The sequence below is a fragment of the Chionomys nivalis genome, chromosome 4, assembly GCF_950005125.1.
Source record: "Chionomys nivalis chromosome 4, mChiNiv1.1, whole genome shotgun sequence".
NCBI lineage: Eukaryota > Metazoa > Chordata > Mammalia > Rodentia > Cricetidae > Chionomys > Chionomys nivalis.
Window position 1 is genome coordinate 64315019 of NC_080089.1, and position 16422 is coordinate 64331440.

The following is a 16422-nucleotide window of genomic DNA, read 5'->3' on the forward strand; positions in this document are numbered from 1 at the left end:
AAAAAAAAGGAAACAAGTGTGTGTTGAGCACCTGCTATAAGCAGACTAAATTGACTAAGTTAAACATAGGGTTTTTGTTCTCTACTCACAACTTTTTGAAAAGTTGCTGATCAGGTAGGTGTGTGCTTTAACCACCAATAAGTGAAGACTGAACCTAGCACTGGATATTTGTTTGGTTCTGCATATAAACACCTCCTAGGCTCCAAAGGTTACTCAGAATTCAGTGTCTGAATCTGAAAAAGACAATGGATGTTCATTCATTTTGTTTTAAAAATACCTGTTAGATAAGCAATAAACTGATAACCTGAGAGAGGGATAGTAGTTATTGGGAGAAGAGTTGAGTTTAGATACTTGCTTCTTTGACTTCAGATTGCAGGCGCCTCTGAGAACTTCTTTACAGGCTCTGTTGCTACCCACAGGTCCTCTCCCTGACTATACCCCTCCAGAAATTTTTTCTTTTGAAAGTACTACTGGATTTACACTGTATGGGATGTTGTATAAGCCTCATGACCTACAACCTGGGAAGAAATACCCCACTGTGCTCTTCATATATGGTGGTCCTCAGGTGAGTATAGAAACTCTGTGTGTGTGTGTGTGTGTATGTGTGTGTGTGTATTTTAGGTGGTTTTTATTTTATACTTATGAATAGTTTTATCTACATGTATGTCTGTGCACCATGTGCATGCCTCTGATGCCTGCAGCAAAATCTCTTTTAACTTACATTTATATTCATTCATTTCCAAAATAGTAGTTAGCAATAGGTCCTATCTTAAACACATTGAGAAGAAATTAGACCTGTTAAGCCTTCTTCCCAGGCAGAAGGAACAATAAACAAGGTTGTGGAGGAAGAACCCCTTGATATTGTTGGTGTAGGAGGGGCTTAGCTCACAGTGGGAGGAGAGAGGTCTGGCACAGCAGGATTTTTACTCACTGAACCATTTCTTTATCTCCTTTTCCCTTCCTTCCTTCCTTCCTTCCTTCCTTCCTTCCTTTATTTTTTTTTGAGATAGGGTCTCAGTGTGTGACTCTGGCTGACCTGGAACTTGATCTCAATGTGTAGCTCTGGCTGGCCTGGAACTTGATTTATAGACCAGAATAGCCTCGAACTCATAGAGATCTGCCTGCCTCTATCTCCCAAGTGTTGGGATTAAAGGCGTGCGCCACCACTACCTGTCCCTAAACTCTTTTCATTATCTTTAGCAGGAGGACATATCAAACAGAGATTAAAATATAATATAAACTGGGCCTGGTGGTGCATACCTGTAATCCCAGCTTTGGGGGAGATAGGGGGCAGAGGCAGGAGGATTGAATGTTCCAAAACTGGACTCACCTACTAAGTGAATTCAAGTCCAGCCATGGCAACTTAGTGATATTCTCTCTTAAAAAGTAAAAAGGGACCTGAGGATGCAGATCAGTGGTAATTGCCTATCATGTGCAGGACCCTAGGTTCAACCCCCACATTTGCCAAATACACACAGACACATACACCAGTAACCTAGTCTTCTGTTATCAGCCACTGTTCAGTGCATGCGCTCTCTTTCATAACACTAGCAGTGCAGTAGTTGTTTATATAACATTACCCCAAACACAGGAGTAATGTACTATGTCATGCCAGCTGTGCTGGCATTAGATGACAGGAGCGTCTCGGCTCCGTCACGATCCCATGGGACTGCCATTTTATGAGTGTCCTGAGCTGATTGAAACGTGAGCATACTGCGTGTGATTGAATCGTCTTTTCATTAGATAAAACTCCATTTCTAATAAAACACCAAGATGCATTTATGTTCTTGGTCAGTTTGAAGTATAGTCTGTAGGGTAATAAAGTAATTTAAAAATTATGATACTTTCACACTAATTTGTCTAACAGGAAAAAGATAACTGTGCTTATTGCATTGTTTATTAAAGGCTACATCTTGTCAGGCAGTGGTGGTGCACGCCTTTAATCCCAGCACTGGAGAGGCAGAGACAGGTGGATCTCTATGAGTTCGAGGCCAGCATGGTCACCAGAGATAGTTCCAGGACATCCAGAGCTGTTACACAGAGAAACCCTGTCTCAATAAATAGATAGATAGATAGATAGATAGATAGATAGATAGATAGATAGATAGATAATAGATAGATAGATAGATAATAGATAGATAGATAGATAGATAGATAATAGATAGATAGATAGATAGATAGATAGATAGATAGATAGATAGATGATAGATAGATAGATAGAAGATAGATAGATGATAGATAGATAGATAGATAGATAATAGATAGATAGATAGATAGATAGATAGATAGATAGATAGATAGATAGATAATAAGCTACATTTTTCCACTGTCACTAAGCAACAACTCCAGAAAAGACAAGCAGGGAGGGAAGATGTTTTTAATTGTCCTTTTCACTGTTACTTGAATGGCATAACTCTTCAGAGTATATAATTCAGCAACTTTCTCCTTGGGGTAGATTAACTCTCTTCCCTTACTTCAAACTTAAGTATCGGGCTGGAGATATGGTTCAGCAGTTAAGAGCACTGATTGCTCTTCCGGAAGACCTGGGTTCAATTCCCAGCACCCACATGGCAGCTCACAACTGTCTGAAATTGCAGTTCCACAAGATCTGACACCTTCACACCAATGAACATAAAATAAAGTTTTATAAATAATTAAAAAAATTTTTTTAGGGGCCTGGAGAGATGGCTCAGTGGTTAAGAGCACTGGCTGCTCTTCCAGAGGTCCAGAGTTCGATTCCCAGCAACCACATGGTGGCTGACAACCATCTGTAATGAGATCTGGCGCCCTCTTCTGGCGTGCAGGCATACATGGAGGCAGAATGTTGTATACATAATAAATAAATAAATCTTTAAAAAAAATTTTTTACAAACTTAAGTATCTGCGTTAGAGTGAAGTCTGGTATTTGCTGTGAAGGTTTGAGAGTGAAACTAAGCGTGGAACAGCATAAACATGCAAAGACTTGAGTAAATTTCAAATTGTATCACTTCACACTTACATTTTAAAGGCAAGATAATAGTAAGTACATCCAGCCTTCTGACTTCTGCAGTCTTTCTGTCTCATGGTTTATATGCTGCTACATAAGATCACTGAAGCTGTTTCTTCTCCAGGTACAGCTGGTGAACAATCGATTTAAAGGAGTCAAGTATTTCCGCCTGAACACCCTGGCCTCCCTAGGTTATGTGGTTGTGGTGATAGACAACAGAGGATCCTGTCACCGAGGGCTTAAATTTGAAGGCGCCTTTAAATATAAAATGGTGTGTGAGCATAGAACACTTTCTTTTCCAGATGTTTTCATTTTCTTATACTTTATTCGAGTTGGGGGAGGACCTGAGTGACAGAGTGAGGAAGAATGTGTTAGAACTGAGCAGTGGGATGAAAGGTTTGCCTTACAGTAGGCTCATTCCTGTCTACCTGTCTGCCTCCCAGGAGCTGAGGTAGAGCCACTTGTGTTAGAATGCCCTGTCCAGTCTGGACTTTGACCTTGGCCATAGGCAGTCCCATATACTCCTCAGGAATGTCTGAGGTTTGTTCTGTCCTCTGTGAAGAGGGAAACAACTGGGTAGTTTCCTCCTTGTGACAAGCCTCTTTCTCTCTGCAGGAAGCTTTAAGTGCTACCTTTTAGAGATGCCCCAGGTCCTTTCTGCTGCTTTGGGAAATGATGACAGTCCGATGTTCCTTTTGCACAGTAAGGCGGTCCCTGTGGCTGCCAGTGTGTTGGACATGCTGAGTAAGAAATGGGATGGTCTCCCACAGCCAGTTCTTTGACCTTATGTTGTATTCTCATGTAAGTTTTTTTTTTGTTGTTGATTTACTTTTTGGTTTGGCTCAGTGAGGTGAGACTGTGCACTGGCAGGCCAAGTGACACCTTGGGTGGTACTGGTAGGAATTAGGACATCTAGAGCTTTGCCAGAAGTATTGTGCTGGGAGAAAGGAAGGTCAGGCTTCAGGGGTAATGCCCTTTGCTTTACTTCACTAAGTGCTAAAAGGAGAAGTAAATTTCATCAATCTCTTAAAGGGGCTGAATTTTTGTCTTTGGATAGAGGAAGGCTTGTTACAAGGAAGTTGCTGGCCTCTTAGCAGACAACAGAACAAATGTTGTGGGAGACACCCTGCAGCTAGGGACGGCATGGGCAGTGACAGAAAGAACTCTTCACAGGGCAGCAGGTTCTTAGGTATAAATGCTTTTTTTTTTTTTAATTTCTTGAGGGAAAATAGAATATCAGTTGTTGATAAACTCTACTCTGAGAGAGGAAACCCTCCAGGAGTTTTTAGTGAAAACATAGAGCAGCTTTAAAGAGTTCTCTAAGACTGGTGTGCATCAGAACCAGTGAAGCTATTTCCCCGTGTTTGACAGGGTCAAATAGAAATTGATGATCAAGTGGAAGGACTCCAGTACCTAGCGTCTCAGTATGACTTCATTGACTTGGATCGTGTGGGCATTCACGGCTGGTCCTATGGAGGCTACCTCTCCTTGATGGCACTGATGCAGAGATCAGATATCTTCAGGGTATGTGGCTACTATTGTATTTGTTTTTGTAATTGACCAGAATTCTCTGTTAATTGAAGGCACATGAAAATGATTTTTCTGAAGGGTCAGGTGTTGTCAATATTGTAGAATGTTGGGTTTATGTGTTTTACAACATGGGAAATGTATCTTTAGTGTTAACACAGATTTAAAAAATTGTCAGCTTGATCACCAGTTTATAACTACTTATATATGCCAAAGATTGATAGTTATGATAGTAAAACACACATATACTTTCTGGATTGCAATTACTTATTTAATTACTAAACTACGTCTTTGCCCTATACCCTGGTATGTTCCTAACAGCTAGCACTGCTTAGCACGAGTAAATCCTCAATAGATTTGTGTTCAGTACAGGGCCCTGGGCTGGTCTCCAGCACTTAAAAAAAAAGAATGTTGACTGAACTGAATTTTATTTATTTGACAGTAAGGTTTGTACCTAGGGCCTCTTGCATGCTGAAGCACATGCTCTACCACCAAGCTACAGACCCAGATCACTGAGTGAACTGAATCTTTACATGCTTATAATTCTTGAAATTCTTAGAACATTATATTATTATAAAAAATTATACATTAGAGGCTGGAGAGATGGCTCAGAGGTTAAGAGCACTGGCTCCACTTTCAAAGGTCCCGAGTTCAATTCCCAGCAACCACAACCATCTGTAGTGAGATATGGTGCCTTCTTCTGGCCTGTAGGGACATATGCAGTCAGACCACTGTATACTTAATAAAATAAATTTTAAAAAATGCATTATAAAGAAAATGTATAAAGATGATAGTTACTAAGAAAATAGGGATGAATGGATAAATGAGATGTCTCTGCAGGTAAACCTGCTACTAAGCCTGACAACCTGAGTTTGATCCCCAGGACTCAAGAAGTGGAAAGAGAGAACCTCCTAAAAGTTGTCCTCTGACCTCTGCAGCCATGACATGCCTCATGTGCACCCACATAAATTTACACATACTTGTGCACATACAAATAAATAAAGATATAATTTATTTAATGTTAAAAAAAAAGGAAGAAAGGGTCTAGTGAGATGGCTCTGCAGGTAAACTACCTGCACCAAGCCTAATGAACTGAGTTCAGTGCCCCGACACAGTGGAAGAACAAATTCTGACTTCATATGCATGACCACACACTCAGACAACTAAATGGCTAAGTGTAAACAAGAAAAAAAGGTAATGAAAATTTGAATTAGGAGCAGTACGTTTTTCCCCCCATTGTCAAGACAGGGTTTCTCTGTGTAACAGCCCTGGTTGTTCTGGAACTCACTTTGTAAACCAAGTTAGTCTCAAACTCACAGAGATCCACCTGCTTCTGCTTTTGCTTCTGCCTCCCCAGTGTTGGGACAAAAGGTGTGCACCATGCCCTGCTTAAGAGTAGTAATTTTTTGTTTTATTTGTTTGTTTTTCAAGGCAGAGTTTCTCTGTGTAATAGTCCTGGTTGTCCTGGAACTAACTCTTGTAGACCAGCTGGCCTCGAACTCACAGAGATCTGCCTGCCTCTGAAGTGCTGGGATTAAAGGCGTGTGCCACTACCACCTGGCTAAGAGTAGTAATTTTTATATCAGTAATATGATTTTATTTTACAAAGAGCAATTTTTTATCATTTGTTTTGGGGGTTTGTGTGTGCTCTCAAGCTGGCTTTTCTGGTGTGGCTGAAGATGGTCTTGAACTTCTGATCCTCCTGTCTCTACTTTCTGTGTGCTGGGCTTATAGGTGTGCACCTCCATGCCCTGTTTATGAGAAGTAATCTTTAGAAACAAAATAGCGAGACATGGCAGCACACACCTGTAGTCCTAGGACCTGGGACAGAGAAATAGAAGGATTGCTAGCTTGGGGCCTGCCTAGGATGCATAAAGAAACACTATCTTTAAAAAAAATAAATTTAATTAGAATATCTAAATATAAAACTATATAGGAGCCTTAAATGAGGCAGTTGTTTTAAACTCTAAATTGAAAAAAAAGAAGAAAAGAAAAAGCTCAAAGGAAGGGGAAAACATGAAACAGTAGGTGCTTTTTTTTAAAATGAAGTTGGCAGTTGTCACACCTATTTCCAGTGGGGGATAGTTTTCATGGAGGTCCTCTTACTTTCGTTCAGTATCTGCTTTGAATAAAGAGACTCAGTTTATATTTCAGCTGTCCCAGATTTAGGGGTTAGTGCCGGTTGTGCCTGTGGCACATGAAGCTTACTGACTCACAGAGTATCAGATTTGTGACCTTGGCACCTGATTTCAGGTTTCTGCGCGTCCTGAAATGTGTGTCCAGTAGTTAGGACTAAAGCCTTGCAAAGATAATTTTAGCTTATACATTTGCCGTTGTAAGTTCTGTCTGCTAGCACTCTTTTCTGGGACACAGCTGACTGTCTGTGTTGTCATATGCAGGTTGCTATTGCTGGGGCCCCAGTCACTCTGTGGATCTTCTATGATACAGGATACACGGAACGTTATATGGGTCACCCTGACCAGAATGAACAGGGCTATTACTTAGGATCTGTGGCCATGCAAGCGGAGAAGTTCCCCTCAGAGTAAGTTCAAGCTTTAAAATGAAGGTCGGCGATTTTAAATGGTGTTTTAAAAGCTTTAAGAATGATGATAAAAACTAAATACTGAAAATTAAACTAAGACTAATATTTTATAAGTACTAAAAAGTTCCTTTTTCCACCTCCTCAGTACTGGGGATTGAGCCCAAACCATTGTGTAGACAAATGTTCTATCACTAACGGCTAAACTGCTCGAGTGGGATGGATGTCACTCAGAACCAGATTAAAAGCTATTTCAGATGCTGTACTGGGAGAAGAATTTTTATGTATTTATGGTTATTTATTTATCTTTATAAATAGTATTTGAGGCAGTTACTTACACTGAAGGAAATTAAGTTTGTAATTGTGTCAAATTGGAAGGAAGTCTGTGTCAGCAACAGGGTCTTCACACAAAGGTGTTCTAGGAACATGCAGTACATATTCATAAGAAACTAAAGATGCTTTTCATTACATGTGGCATCTGATTGCTGTAATACAGAGTCAGTGTTGAAAACAATGAGTCCTCACCCTGACAGTGCAGTAGCATTAACTGTCGTCAGTTTAGAGGAGCTGAGTGGTCAGCCCGAATGCTCTTCTTCTGTCTTACCTAATCTTCCAATATTTTTTTCCTCCAGACCAAATCGCTTACTCCTCTTACACGGATTCTTGGATGAGAATGTTCATTTTGCACACACCAGCATATTGCTGAGTTTTTTAGTGAGGGCTGGAAAACCGTATGACTTACAGGTGGGTTGTTCCACATTTTCAAATTCAGTGTGGTGGTGAATAGTGAAAGATTACCCTGGAATCTAACAAAATGAGGACCAAGGCTAAGTTTACAGCTGTGTTTGCACTCTGCCCAAGAACACTACAGTAATAAGCATAGTTACCAGACTTTAATTGATAAAAATTAAGATTCTCCTGAAGGCTGACTGAAACATGGCCCTGTCCAGTTAAATGGCTTATGTGTCTGTGTTTGTTCAGCCTGTAGGCCTGGAAATGGCTGCCGAACCAACCCACTCACTGCCTTTCTTTGCTTCTGTTCTCCCATTTCATGAGTGAGAAAATATGACATGATCTCGTTGTTTTAAGAGGGTTTCAAAGACTTGATTGTGGGACTGGAGAGATGACACATCAGGTGACTCACAGCTGCCTGTAACTGCAGCTCCAGGAGATCTGACATCCTCTACTGGTCTCCATGAACTCTTGTGTACAAATGCTGCAGCATATACATACACTTAGACACACACACACATGCACATAAAAGATAAATTTTTTTTTTAAGATATGATTTCGAGATCTTTTACTGTTCATTTTTTTACATTGTCATGTGAATAAAAACTAATGGGTTACTCTCCTTCATAGCTCCTTTGTGCAAAATAAATAAACGAATAAAGATTTTTGAGTGGCCAGGCGATGGTGGCCCAACCTTTAATCCCAGCACTTGGGAGGCAGAGGCAGGCGGATCTCTATGAGTTTGAGGCCAACCTGGTCTACATAGTTAGTTCCAGGTCACCTAGAGCTGTTACACAAAGAAACCTAGTCTTGGGGGAAAAGATTATTTTTTGAGAAGGTTTTAGGAGAATCTGCTTTTAGAGAGGTATAATGTCACTTATCTATGAACCCATATCCTGGAAGGTAGAGTCAGGAGGCTCAGGAACACACAGTGCTACATAGCAAGTTAGAGGCTAGGCTACATGAAATAAATTCTCCCCAGAACAAGCGTGTGTGTGTCCTCTTGTTCTTTTTTTTTTTGGTTTTTCGAGACAGGGTTTCTCTGTGGTTGTGGAGCCTGTCCTGGAACTAGCTCTTGTAGATCAGGCTGGTCTCGAACTCACAGAGATCCGCCTGCCTCTGCCTCCCGAGTGCTGGGATTAAAGGTGTGCGCCACCACCGCCCGGCTGTCCTCTTGTTCTTTAAGATCGTATGTTCAGGGGCTGGAGAGATGGCTCAGTGGTTAAGAGCATTGCCTGCTCTTCCAAAGGTCCTGAGTTCAATTCCCGGCAACCACATGGTGGCTCACAACCATCTGTAAGGAGGTCTGGTGCCCTCTTCTGGCCTGCAGACATGCACACAGACAGAATATTGTATACATAATAAATAAATAAATATTTAAAAAATAAATAAATAAATAAATAAAAAAGATCGTATGTTCATGAGAAATTATAGCCTTTCCTTTTCTTTTGATGTTTCAGTTGACATTTCTGCCCTGTTAAACTGTGACACATTTGTCTAGAGTAGCAGTTTTCAAGCATTTTGATCTCAGAAGTCCTTTACATAGCGCAAAGCCTTGTTTGTGTAGGTTATGTCTGCAGTGATGGTGAGCATGGTAACACATGAAGGCAGAAGCAGGAAAATCATAGAGAATTAAAACAGACAAATATTTATTTTAAAGGAACAATAATAAATTACTGTATGTTAACACAAATTGCATTTATTTTGGGGGGAAAATAATTCCAAAACAACTTACAGAGAAAAATGCTGTTATTTTATTTTTGTTACTACATTTCTGCATTGAGTCTGATGTGTTGGGTTGTTATGACTAAAGTATATGAAAAGAGGCTGAACAGATGGTTCAGTGGTTAAGAGCTCTTGCAAAGGAAGGACCTTAGTTCTCTTCCCAGAATCCATGTGAGACAGCTCGCACGTGCCTGCTACTCCAGCTGCAAGGGATCTGACACCTTCTGGCCTCCATGGGGCTCCACACATGTGGTACATACACACACGCACACAGTGAGAGATTTTAAATTTAAGTATATGAAGAAAATTGGGCCTCACTAAGTGTATGTTAAGAAGTGGGAGGAGCCGGGTGGTGGTGGCGCATGCCTTTAATCCCAGCACTAGGGAGGCAGAGGCAGGCGGATCTCTGTAAGTTCAAGGCCAGCCTGGTCTACAAAGGGAGTTCCAGGACAGGCTTCAAAGCTACAGAGAAACTCTGTCTCGAGAAAAAAAAAAAAAAAAAAAAAAGAAGTGGGAGGAATGAGTTAGCCCTCCAGCTAGCTTTTGTGGAAAACTAAACCCATATTTATGACATTTCCATACTCTGTCGCATTAAAATCTATTATTCCTTGGACATGACTCAGGGTTTAGAGCGCTTGTTGTTTTCCAGAGGACCTGAGTTCTATTCTCAGCATCTACTGACGGCCCACAACCACCTGTAACTCCAGTTCTAGGGCAGCAGTTCTCAGCATTCCTGCATATCAGATATTTACATTACAGTTTATAGCTGTAGCAACAAAAATAATTTTATGGTTTGGATCACCACAACATGAGGTTGTGTGTATCAAAGGACCACAGCATTAGGAAGGGTGAGAACCAGTGTCCTAAGGGGTCTGATGCTGCCTGCCCTCTGATCTCAAGCACCAGGTATATGCATGGTGCACATACATACACAGACAAACATTCATACACAAAAAATAAATCTGAAAAAAATGTAATCCATTGATACCTGACCTAGTACATCAAATGGATCTTTTTACCCTCGAATTGATACCTGGAAAATACAGATGTTAACTCTTTATTGTATCATGTTTTTGTTTTCATTGGTTTTGTGATTGTTAAGTTGGTTGGGTTTTTTTGCAATATGATCTCACCCTGTATTCCTGCTTGACCTGGAACTCATTATGTAGACACCAATGACCTTGAATTTACTAATATCCACCTGCTTCTGCCTTCCAAGTGCTAGAAATCTAGGGATAAGCCCCCACGCCCATATTTTTATAGTTCTACCCTATAATAGTGTGCAGCTGAGGTGGAGTGAGCTGCTGGTTTAAACAGCAGGTAGTGTAAGGGTTACAAAGATGTCTACCCCAGGGTTCTAGTTTATAAAATTCTGGTTTTTATACTACTTAAATGAAAGTGGCATGTTTCTTTTTACTGCATCTGTGTGATAGAGACGACTATAGCTCCCAGGATAATGCCTCATCTCACACCCCGCTAGGGTACCTCCACCTAAATTCAGTGAATGGGCACATTCAAAGCCAGTGGTGTCTACAGACTTTTTTTCCTTTTTTTTTGGTTTTTGTTTTTTCCAAACAGCCTTAGCAGTCCTAGAACTAGCTTTGTAGATCAGACTGGCCTTGAACTCTGCCTCCTGAGTGCTGGAATTAAAGGCCTGCACCACCAACACCTAGCTATCTACAGATTTTTTTTTTTTTTTTTTTCGAGACAGGGTTTCTCTGTAGCTTTTTTTTTTTTGGTTCCTGTCCTGGAACTAGCTCTTGTAGACCAGGCTGGCCTCGAACTCACAGAGATCCACCTGCCTCTGCCTCCCGAGTGCTGGGATTAAAGGCGTGCACCACCACCGCCCGGCTATCTACAGATTTTTTTAACGTAGTTTTTTGTTTGTTTGTTTTTGAGACAAGATTTCACTATGTATGGTCAGGCTGGCCTTAGTTTCATGATCCTCCTGCATCCACCTCTTATATGCTGGGTTGAAGATAGTTTAGACCTTGTGTGGCATTTGAAACCTACAGACCACACTCAGGCAGTGAACCACTGAAGAATCCTCCTGAAGCCTTATGGGTAGGTGCATAAAGGCTGTTAAGAAGAGCCAAGGGATAATATGTATTAATATAAAACCACAAAGAGACTGTGTTCCATATTGATGATCCAACTAGAAATCTCTGGAAAGCATCCTAGCACATGAGCCCAGAGACAGGAAGATCTGGGGTTTGTGGTTGGTTATGCCTGACTGCATGAAGAGCTTTAGTTCAGCCTGGGCTACGTGAGATCCAGTCTCAAAAAGCAGTATATAAGTAAATACTGTGTCTAGAAGGTTTTGGAAAGAGGAGTATCACTAAACTTTGTCTTCTTGCCTCTGCTCTTTGTTGTGAAGATCTACCCTCAGGAGAGGCACAGCATCAGAGTCCCCGAGTCTGGAGAACATTATGAACTGCACCTGTTGCACTACCTTCAGGAGAACCTCGGATCACGCATTGCTGCTCTGAAAGTGATATAAGTGACTGTAGAACACGGGTGTGCACTGTCACACCTCACGAGGAGGGTCAGTCAGTGGAAAAGCCAGACTGATGATCGGACTTTGGTACCCATGACGTAAGATCTACTTCTAAAAGTAAATTTGGTGCCATGCAGAAATTTGCAGTTAATGGATAGTAATCTAACACCTTACCCATCCACACAGAACGAATGACGTATTTCCAAGAGATTCTTCAGCAGTACCACGAGGATACTGAAAGAAGCAAGGTGTCAGCGCCACATATTCACACTAGCCTATTTTCACTTTTACTAGCAGTGTGAGCCTCTTGGACTTAATTAGTGGATTTCACAGTATACTTCTGGGTTTGTTAAAATATGATAGTAGTGATTGGTTTGATTCAGTTCCAGGATCTCTGACTAGTTATGGATCGATAGCACTTATGTCTAATTGAATAGCTTATGCTTCGTCACTTGGGGTGTATCCAGCATGTCATGAACTAATTACCATTAAGCTTATGACTTTCCCAGTCATTAATGATTTTTCAAGGATAACTTAGTGGCCTCCTAAAGATACTTACTTGGACTCTGACAAGTTTTTAACCAATTTAAACAGCATCTAGTATAAATAATTCTCCTTTTTCTTTGATGATATGATGGAGTGGGGTTTCCTTTTACATAAAGGCTATGTAGCATGAGTTTACACAAGTCTCAAGATGTTGACAATTACAGACAAAAAAATTTTAATCAAATTATTTGAGAGCTTGAAAATTAGCAGGCAAGTTTTTCTCCTTTAAGGAACAGAAAATGTATGTATTCCTTTGTATTCTTAGAATGTAATGGCGCCCATTTTCATTTGGCCTTTCCTTTACTAAGCTGCTCCAGAGTCTCCGGGAGGTGGAAGGGTCACAGGGAGTGCAGGGAGTGATGGGGAAAGGAGGCAGCCAGGCTCTGCTTAAGAGCTGAGTAAAATAGTTCAGCAGAACTATTCACTAGAAAACCCGGGTAAACGTAAGCTCCCTGTGTGTCTGGGAACCAAAACTAGGAAGCCAGGCTTTGCCAGAGCAGCTACAGGGTCAGCATTCGGAGGAGCACTTTTATAATTCCAACTTCTTGTTATTTTTCCTTTCAACTTGAGAAACCTTACAGATCTAAACCTTAACTTTTGTTTGTTTTTTCATTTTTCAAGACAGAGTTTCTCTGTGTAGCTCTGGCTGTCCTGGAACTCACTTTGTAGACTAGGCTGGTCTCGAATTCAGAAACCCACCTGCCTCTGCCTCTGAATGCTGGGATTAAAGGAATGCACCACCACAACCCAGCTAACTTTTTTATCTGAATGTAATTTAGATATCACTAGTTTAAAATAAAAAGTTTCCAGACCACTTCTTTGCTGTAAACTAATCCCTGACAAACCATGGCGCTCTCAGTGTTGAAAGCCTATCAACAGTTTTTTACTTGGCCATGACATCCTCCTGGCTTAGCCTTCCTGCTTAACTAAAGGGAATACATTTAGGTTTTTAAGGTTGGTGTCTGCTCTTTAGGGCCTTCCAGTATTGGATGAGTTCCATTGGAGCCAGGCTCCTGTGGGTTTGACCCTTTTTTAATCACAAACTCCAGTGTTTAGGAAGTTACAGTGATTTAAAAGTCACTCCAGAAAACTTGCTGTGTTTCCTTCTCCCTGCCACAGCAGGTCCCTTCCCAAGAGCAGTTGACATTAGTGAGGGTGGTAGCAGTCATGGGTGATCAGAGGTGGGGGGAAGGGAGGGTGATACCTGCTGGCTGTGTATTTATGCTGTATGATAGAGTCCACATTTTTTCTTATTGTCTTATCTATTTTGACTTTAATGCTTATGACATTTTCTCGTGCCAAAATTTGTTTATATTTTTCAAAGTTAAATTAAACTGATTTGGGTAACTTTCCTTCCCCAACAAAGTATTTCCCTCATCACCTAAGTATCTGTCTTGGCTGTTGAAGGTGGTATTCGCTGGACCAGCTAGCCTCAAGTGCTGCTTCTTACATTCTAAAGAGGAGTGACATAAAGTAGCTCTCAGTCGTCCTTTTGAAATCTCTCACCCTTAAGTTTGCTTTACAATGAGACATCTCTTATTTTATGCAAACAAACCTTCGAGAACTCCACCTATCCTAGCTTCTTCTTGCATTTATAACCGTGTCATTTAAACGTCATTCTACTTCTCTGAGGGGAAAGTGCTTTGCTCACTTGCACAAAAGTGGCTCGGCTGGGTTTGCTTGTCTACAGCAGTGTTACATCGGTTAGTGGAGTAATTGGAAGCCACGCTAAAACTGTCTGTCCTCTGACTGTGGATGTCAACGAGAAAGGCAAGAGTCTGTGAAACTAGAAGTTTGATGGGAGCCAGAAAGCACCCACTGCACCTCTAAGTGGAGTTTCCCAGGCTTGTATGGAGTGAGTGCCTGCAGTGCACTGGGGCAGCAGGTAGTGCTCCTCAGCAGTTAGAGCAGCAGCTGGGGAGGTTCATCCAGGACCCTGAGCTCACAGAGGCACAAGCTCCCTCAGTTTGGGTAGAGACTAAGAGCGTGCACTTCTAACAAAACAGGCTTCCTGGTGCTTCTGGTCAGGTCACTGTAGACGGCTTTAAGAAACTGTTCTGTAAAGAACAAAATTGGAGTCAGAGAAAAGGTGACTTTTACATTGGATGATTGTTAAGAACCCAAAATAGGCCCCAAGTGGTGGTGGCACACACCTTTAATCTCAGCTCTCAGGAGGCAGAGACAGGCAGATCTTTGTGAGTTCAAGGCCAACCTGATCTGCCGAGTGAGTTTCAGGACTGTTATACAGAGAAACCCTGTCTCAGGGGAAAAGAAAAAAAATGAACTCAAAACAGTAGTCAAGAAAACTGTCATCTGTGTTAATTGTGGACCTCTTCTTGGAGAAGCAGGAACAAGTAACTCTTTATTTGGGAGATAATGGCTTTTCCCATTTCTGACTCTCCCAAAGCCTCACACAGGAAGGTACAGTCATGACACACGTCTGGCCCTTTAAAGCCGTGAGCCATGGAGGAGGTGTGTGTGCTTCTGTTCAGGTGTTTCCTGCCTTTACCGCATGGTTCTTTCTGCAGGTGAGATGACTCCAGTCAGAGCTTGCATTGTTACAGAATCATAAGTTTTCCCACTGGAACAAATCTTTAACATAGCCCAGTGTTCTTGTTTGCTAGGGGAAAAGACTGTTCACCCGAGACCCCACAGTTGGCTAATACACAGGACCAGCCTCCGTCTGCGCCTGCCTCGTGGTAGTTATGTAATATTTAAGAAAGACAGGGCTTTTTAAAAAGTATTTATTAATATATTCCTCTGAAACACTTTAAAGGGAACCACATAAAAAATGGTTCATTTAATCTGTTTTAATGCTAGGCATGCTTTATTAAAGCAGAACTTCTGATGAGTGTAACATTCTGAAGTTAACTGAAATCGTTATACTAAATGTCTTCGTTGGTGTCCTGGGAGATAAGGACACAGAGTGCTTGCTCAGGCCCAGGAGCCCATCTTGAGCTACTTGATGTTAGACAAGAGCCTCAGCCTGGTCTAAACTATGTAACGTGAGAGTGTCCTCTCCCAGCAGATGAGAGGAAACTGGAAACATCCCCAGCTGGGCCCTTCCCAGCCCCGCCCCTCCTCTCCAGTCGGCCCTCCTGACCGCTTGTGCAAGGAAGGTGCTGAGCTCTCGACAGCTGTTCCAGAACTCCCTTGCCGACACAGGGGCTGTGTCTATATGTTTGGTTTTTAGTAACCCTAATACAAATTTATGTTGTTTTCAGCAAAGTTGAAATGGGGGGAATCTTTAATTTTAGCGTATAAAGTGCCTGCTGTCTCAGCGCTGACGTGTACATGATCTGCATGTCTCTCTCCAGTAAGCATATGGGTCTCCTCATTTCCAGCCCCAGGGCTTTTAATCGTGTGATGTGAAGCATTAGTTTCGCTGCATTTTATTCCAGGTTCTTGGTTGCAATAAAGATGCTGCTAAAATGAACTGACTTCAGTACTCCTTCCCTGTCTGTCCAGCCTTTGCTTCGGTGACTCACACCTGTGGAGTGGCTGCTACACAGGTCACGTGCCTGCAGTGAAGAGAGAAGTTGGGGCTGAGGGGCAGGATTATGTGGGAGTTCCAAAGCAAATACCGACCATCTGCACTGAGTGGGAAGTGTGAGCGCTGCTCAGTCCCTGTCTGAGGTTCCCAGATGCCAACCAGGGCAGAGGGTGCTTGGAGCCAGGAACTGACAGATACCCTCTGGACAACTGGGGGCTTCTGGGATATACCACTGACAGATACTCCCTGGACAACTGGGGGCTTCTGGGATATACCACTGACAGATACCCCCTGACAGATACTCCCTGGACAACTGGGGGCTTCTGGGATATACCACTGACAGATACCCCCTGGACAACTAGGTGCTTCGGAACATA

The 16422-nt window shown here is 41.8% G+C and overlaps 1 protein-coding gene across 6 annotated transcripts in view; it reads left to right on the plus strand.

Moving 5' to 3' along the window:
* Dpp8 (dipeptidyl peptidase 8) overlaps nucleotides 1-15986 on the plus strand; it is a 55914-nt gene extending 39928 nt beyond the window's left edge. For 5 of the 6 annotated variants that reach the window (XM_057766636.1, XM_057766635.1, XM_057766634.1 and 2 more), the window contains 6 exons: nucleotides 420-565; nucleotides 3111-3257; nucleotides 4358-4510; nucleotides 6913-7055; nucleotides 7685-7796; nucleotides 11887-15986. In XM_057766636.1, the coding sequence (XP_057622619.1) occupies nucleotides 420-565; nucleotides 3111-3257; nucleotides 4358-4510; nucleotides 6913-7055; nucleotides 7685-7796; nucleotides 11887-12009 (824 nt within the window). In that variant the 3' untranslated portion in view covers nucleotides 12010-15986. Of the gene's footprint in view, nucleotides 1-419; nucleotides 566-3110; nucleotides 3258-3601; nucleotides 3760-4357; nucleotides 4511-6912; nucleotides 7056-7684; nucleotides 7797-11886 lie in introns of those variants that run through there. The other variant, XM_057766640.1, reaches the window with a different exon arrangement.
* The last annotated feature ends 436 nt before the right edge of the window (nucleotides 15987-16422 follow it).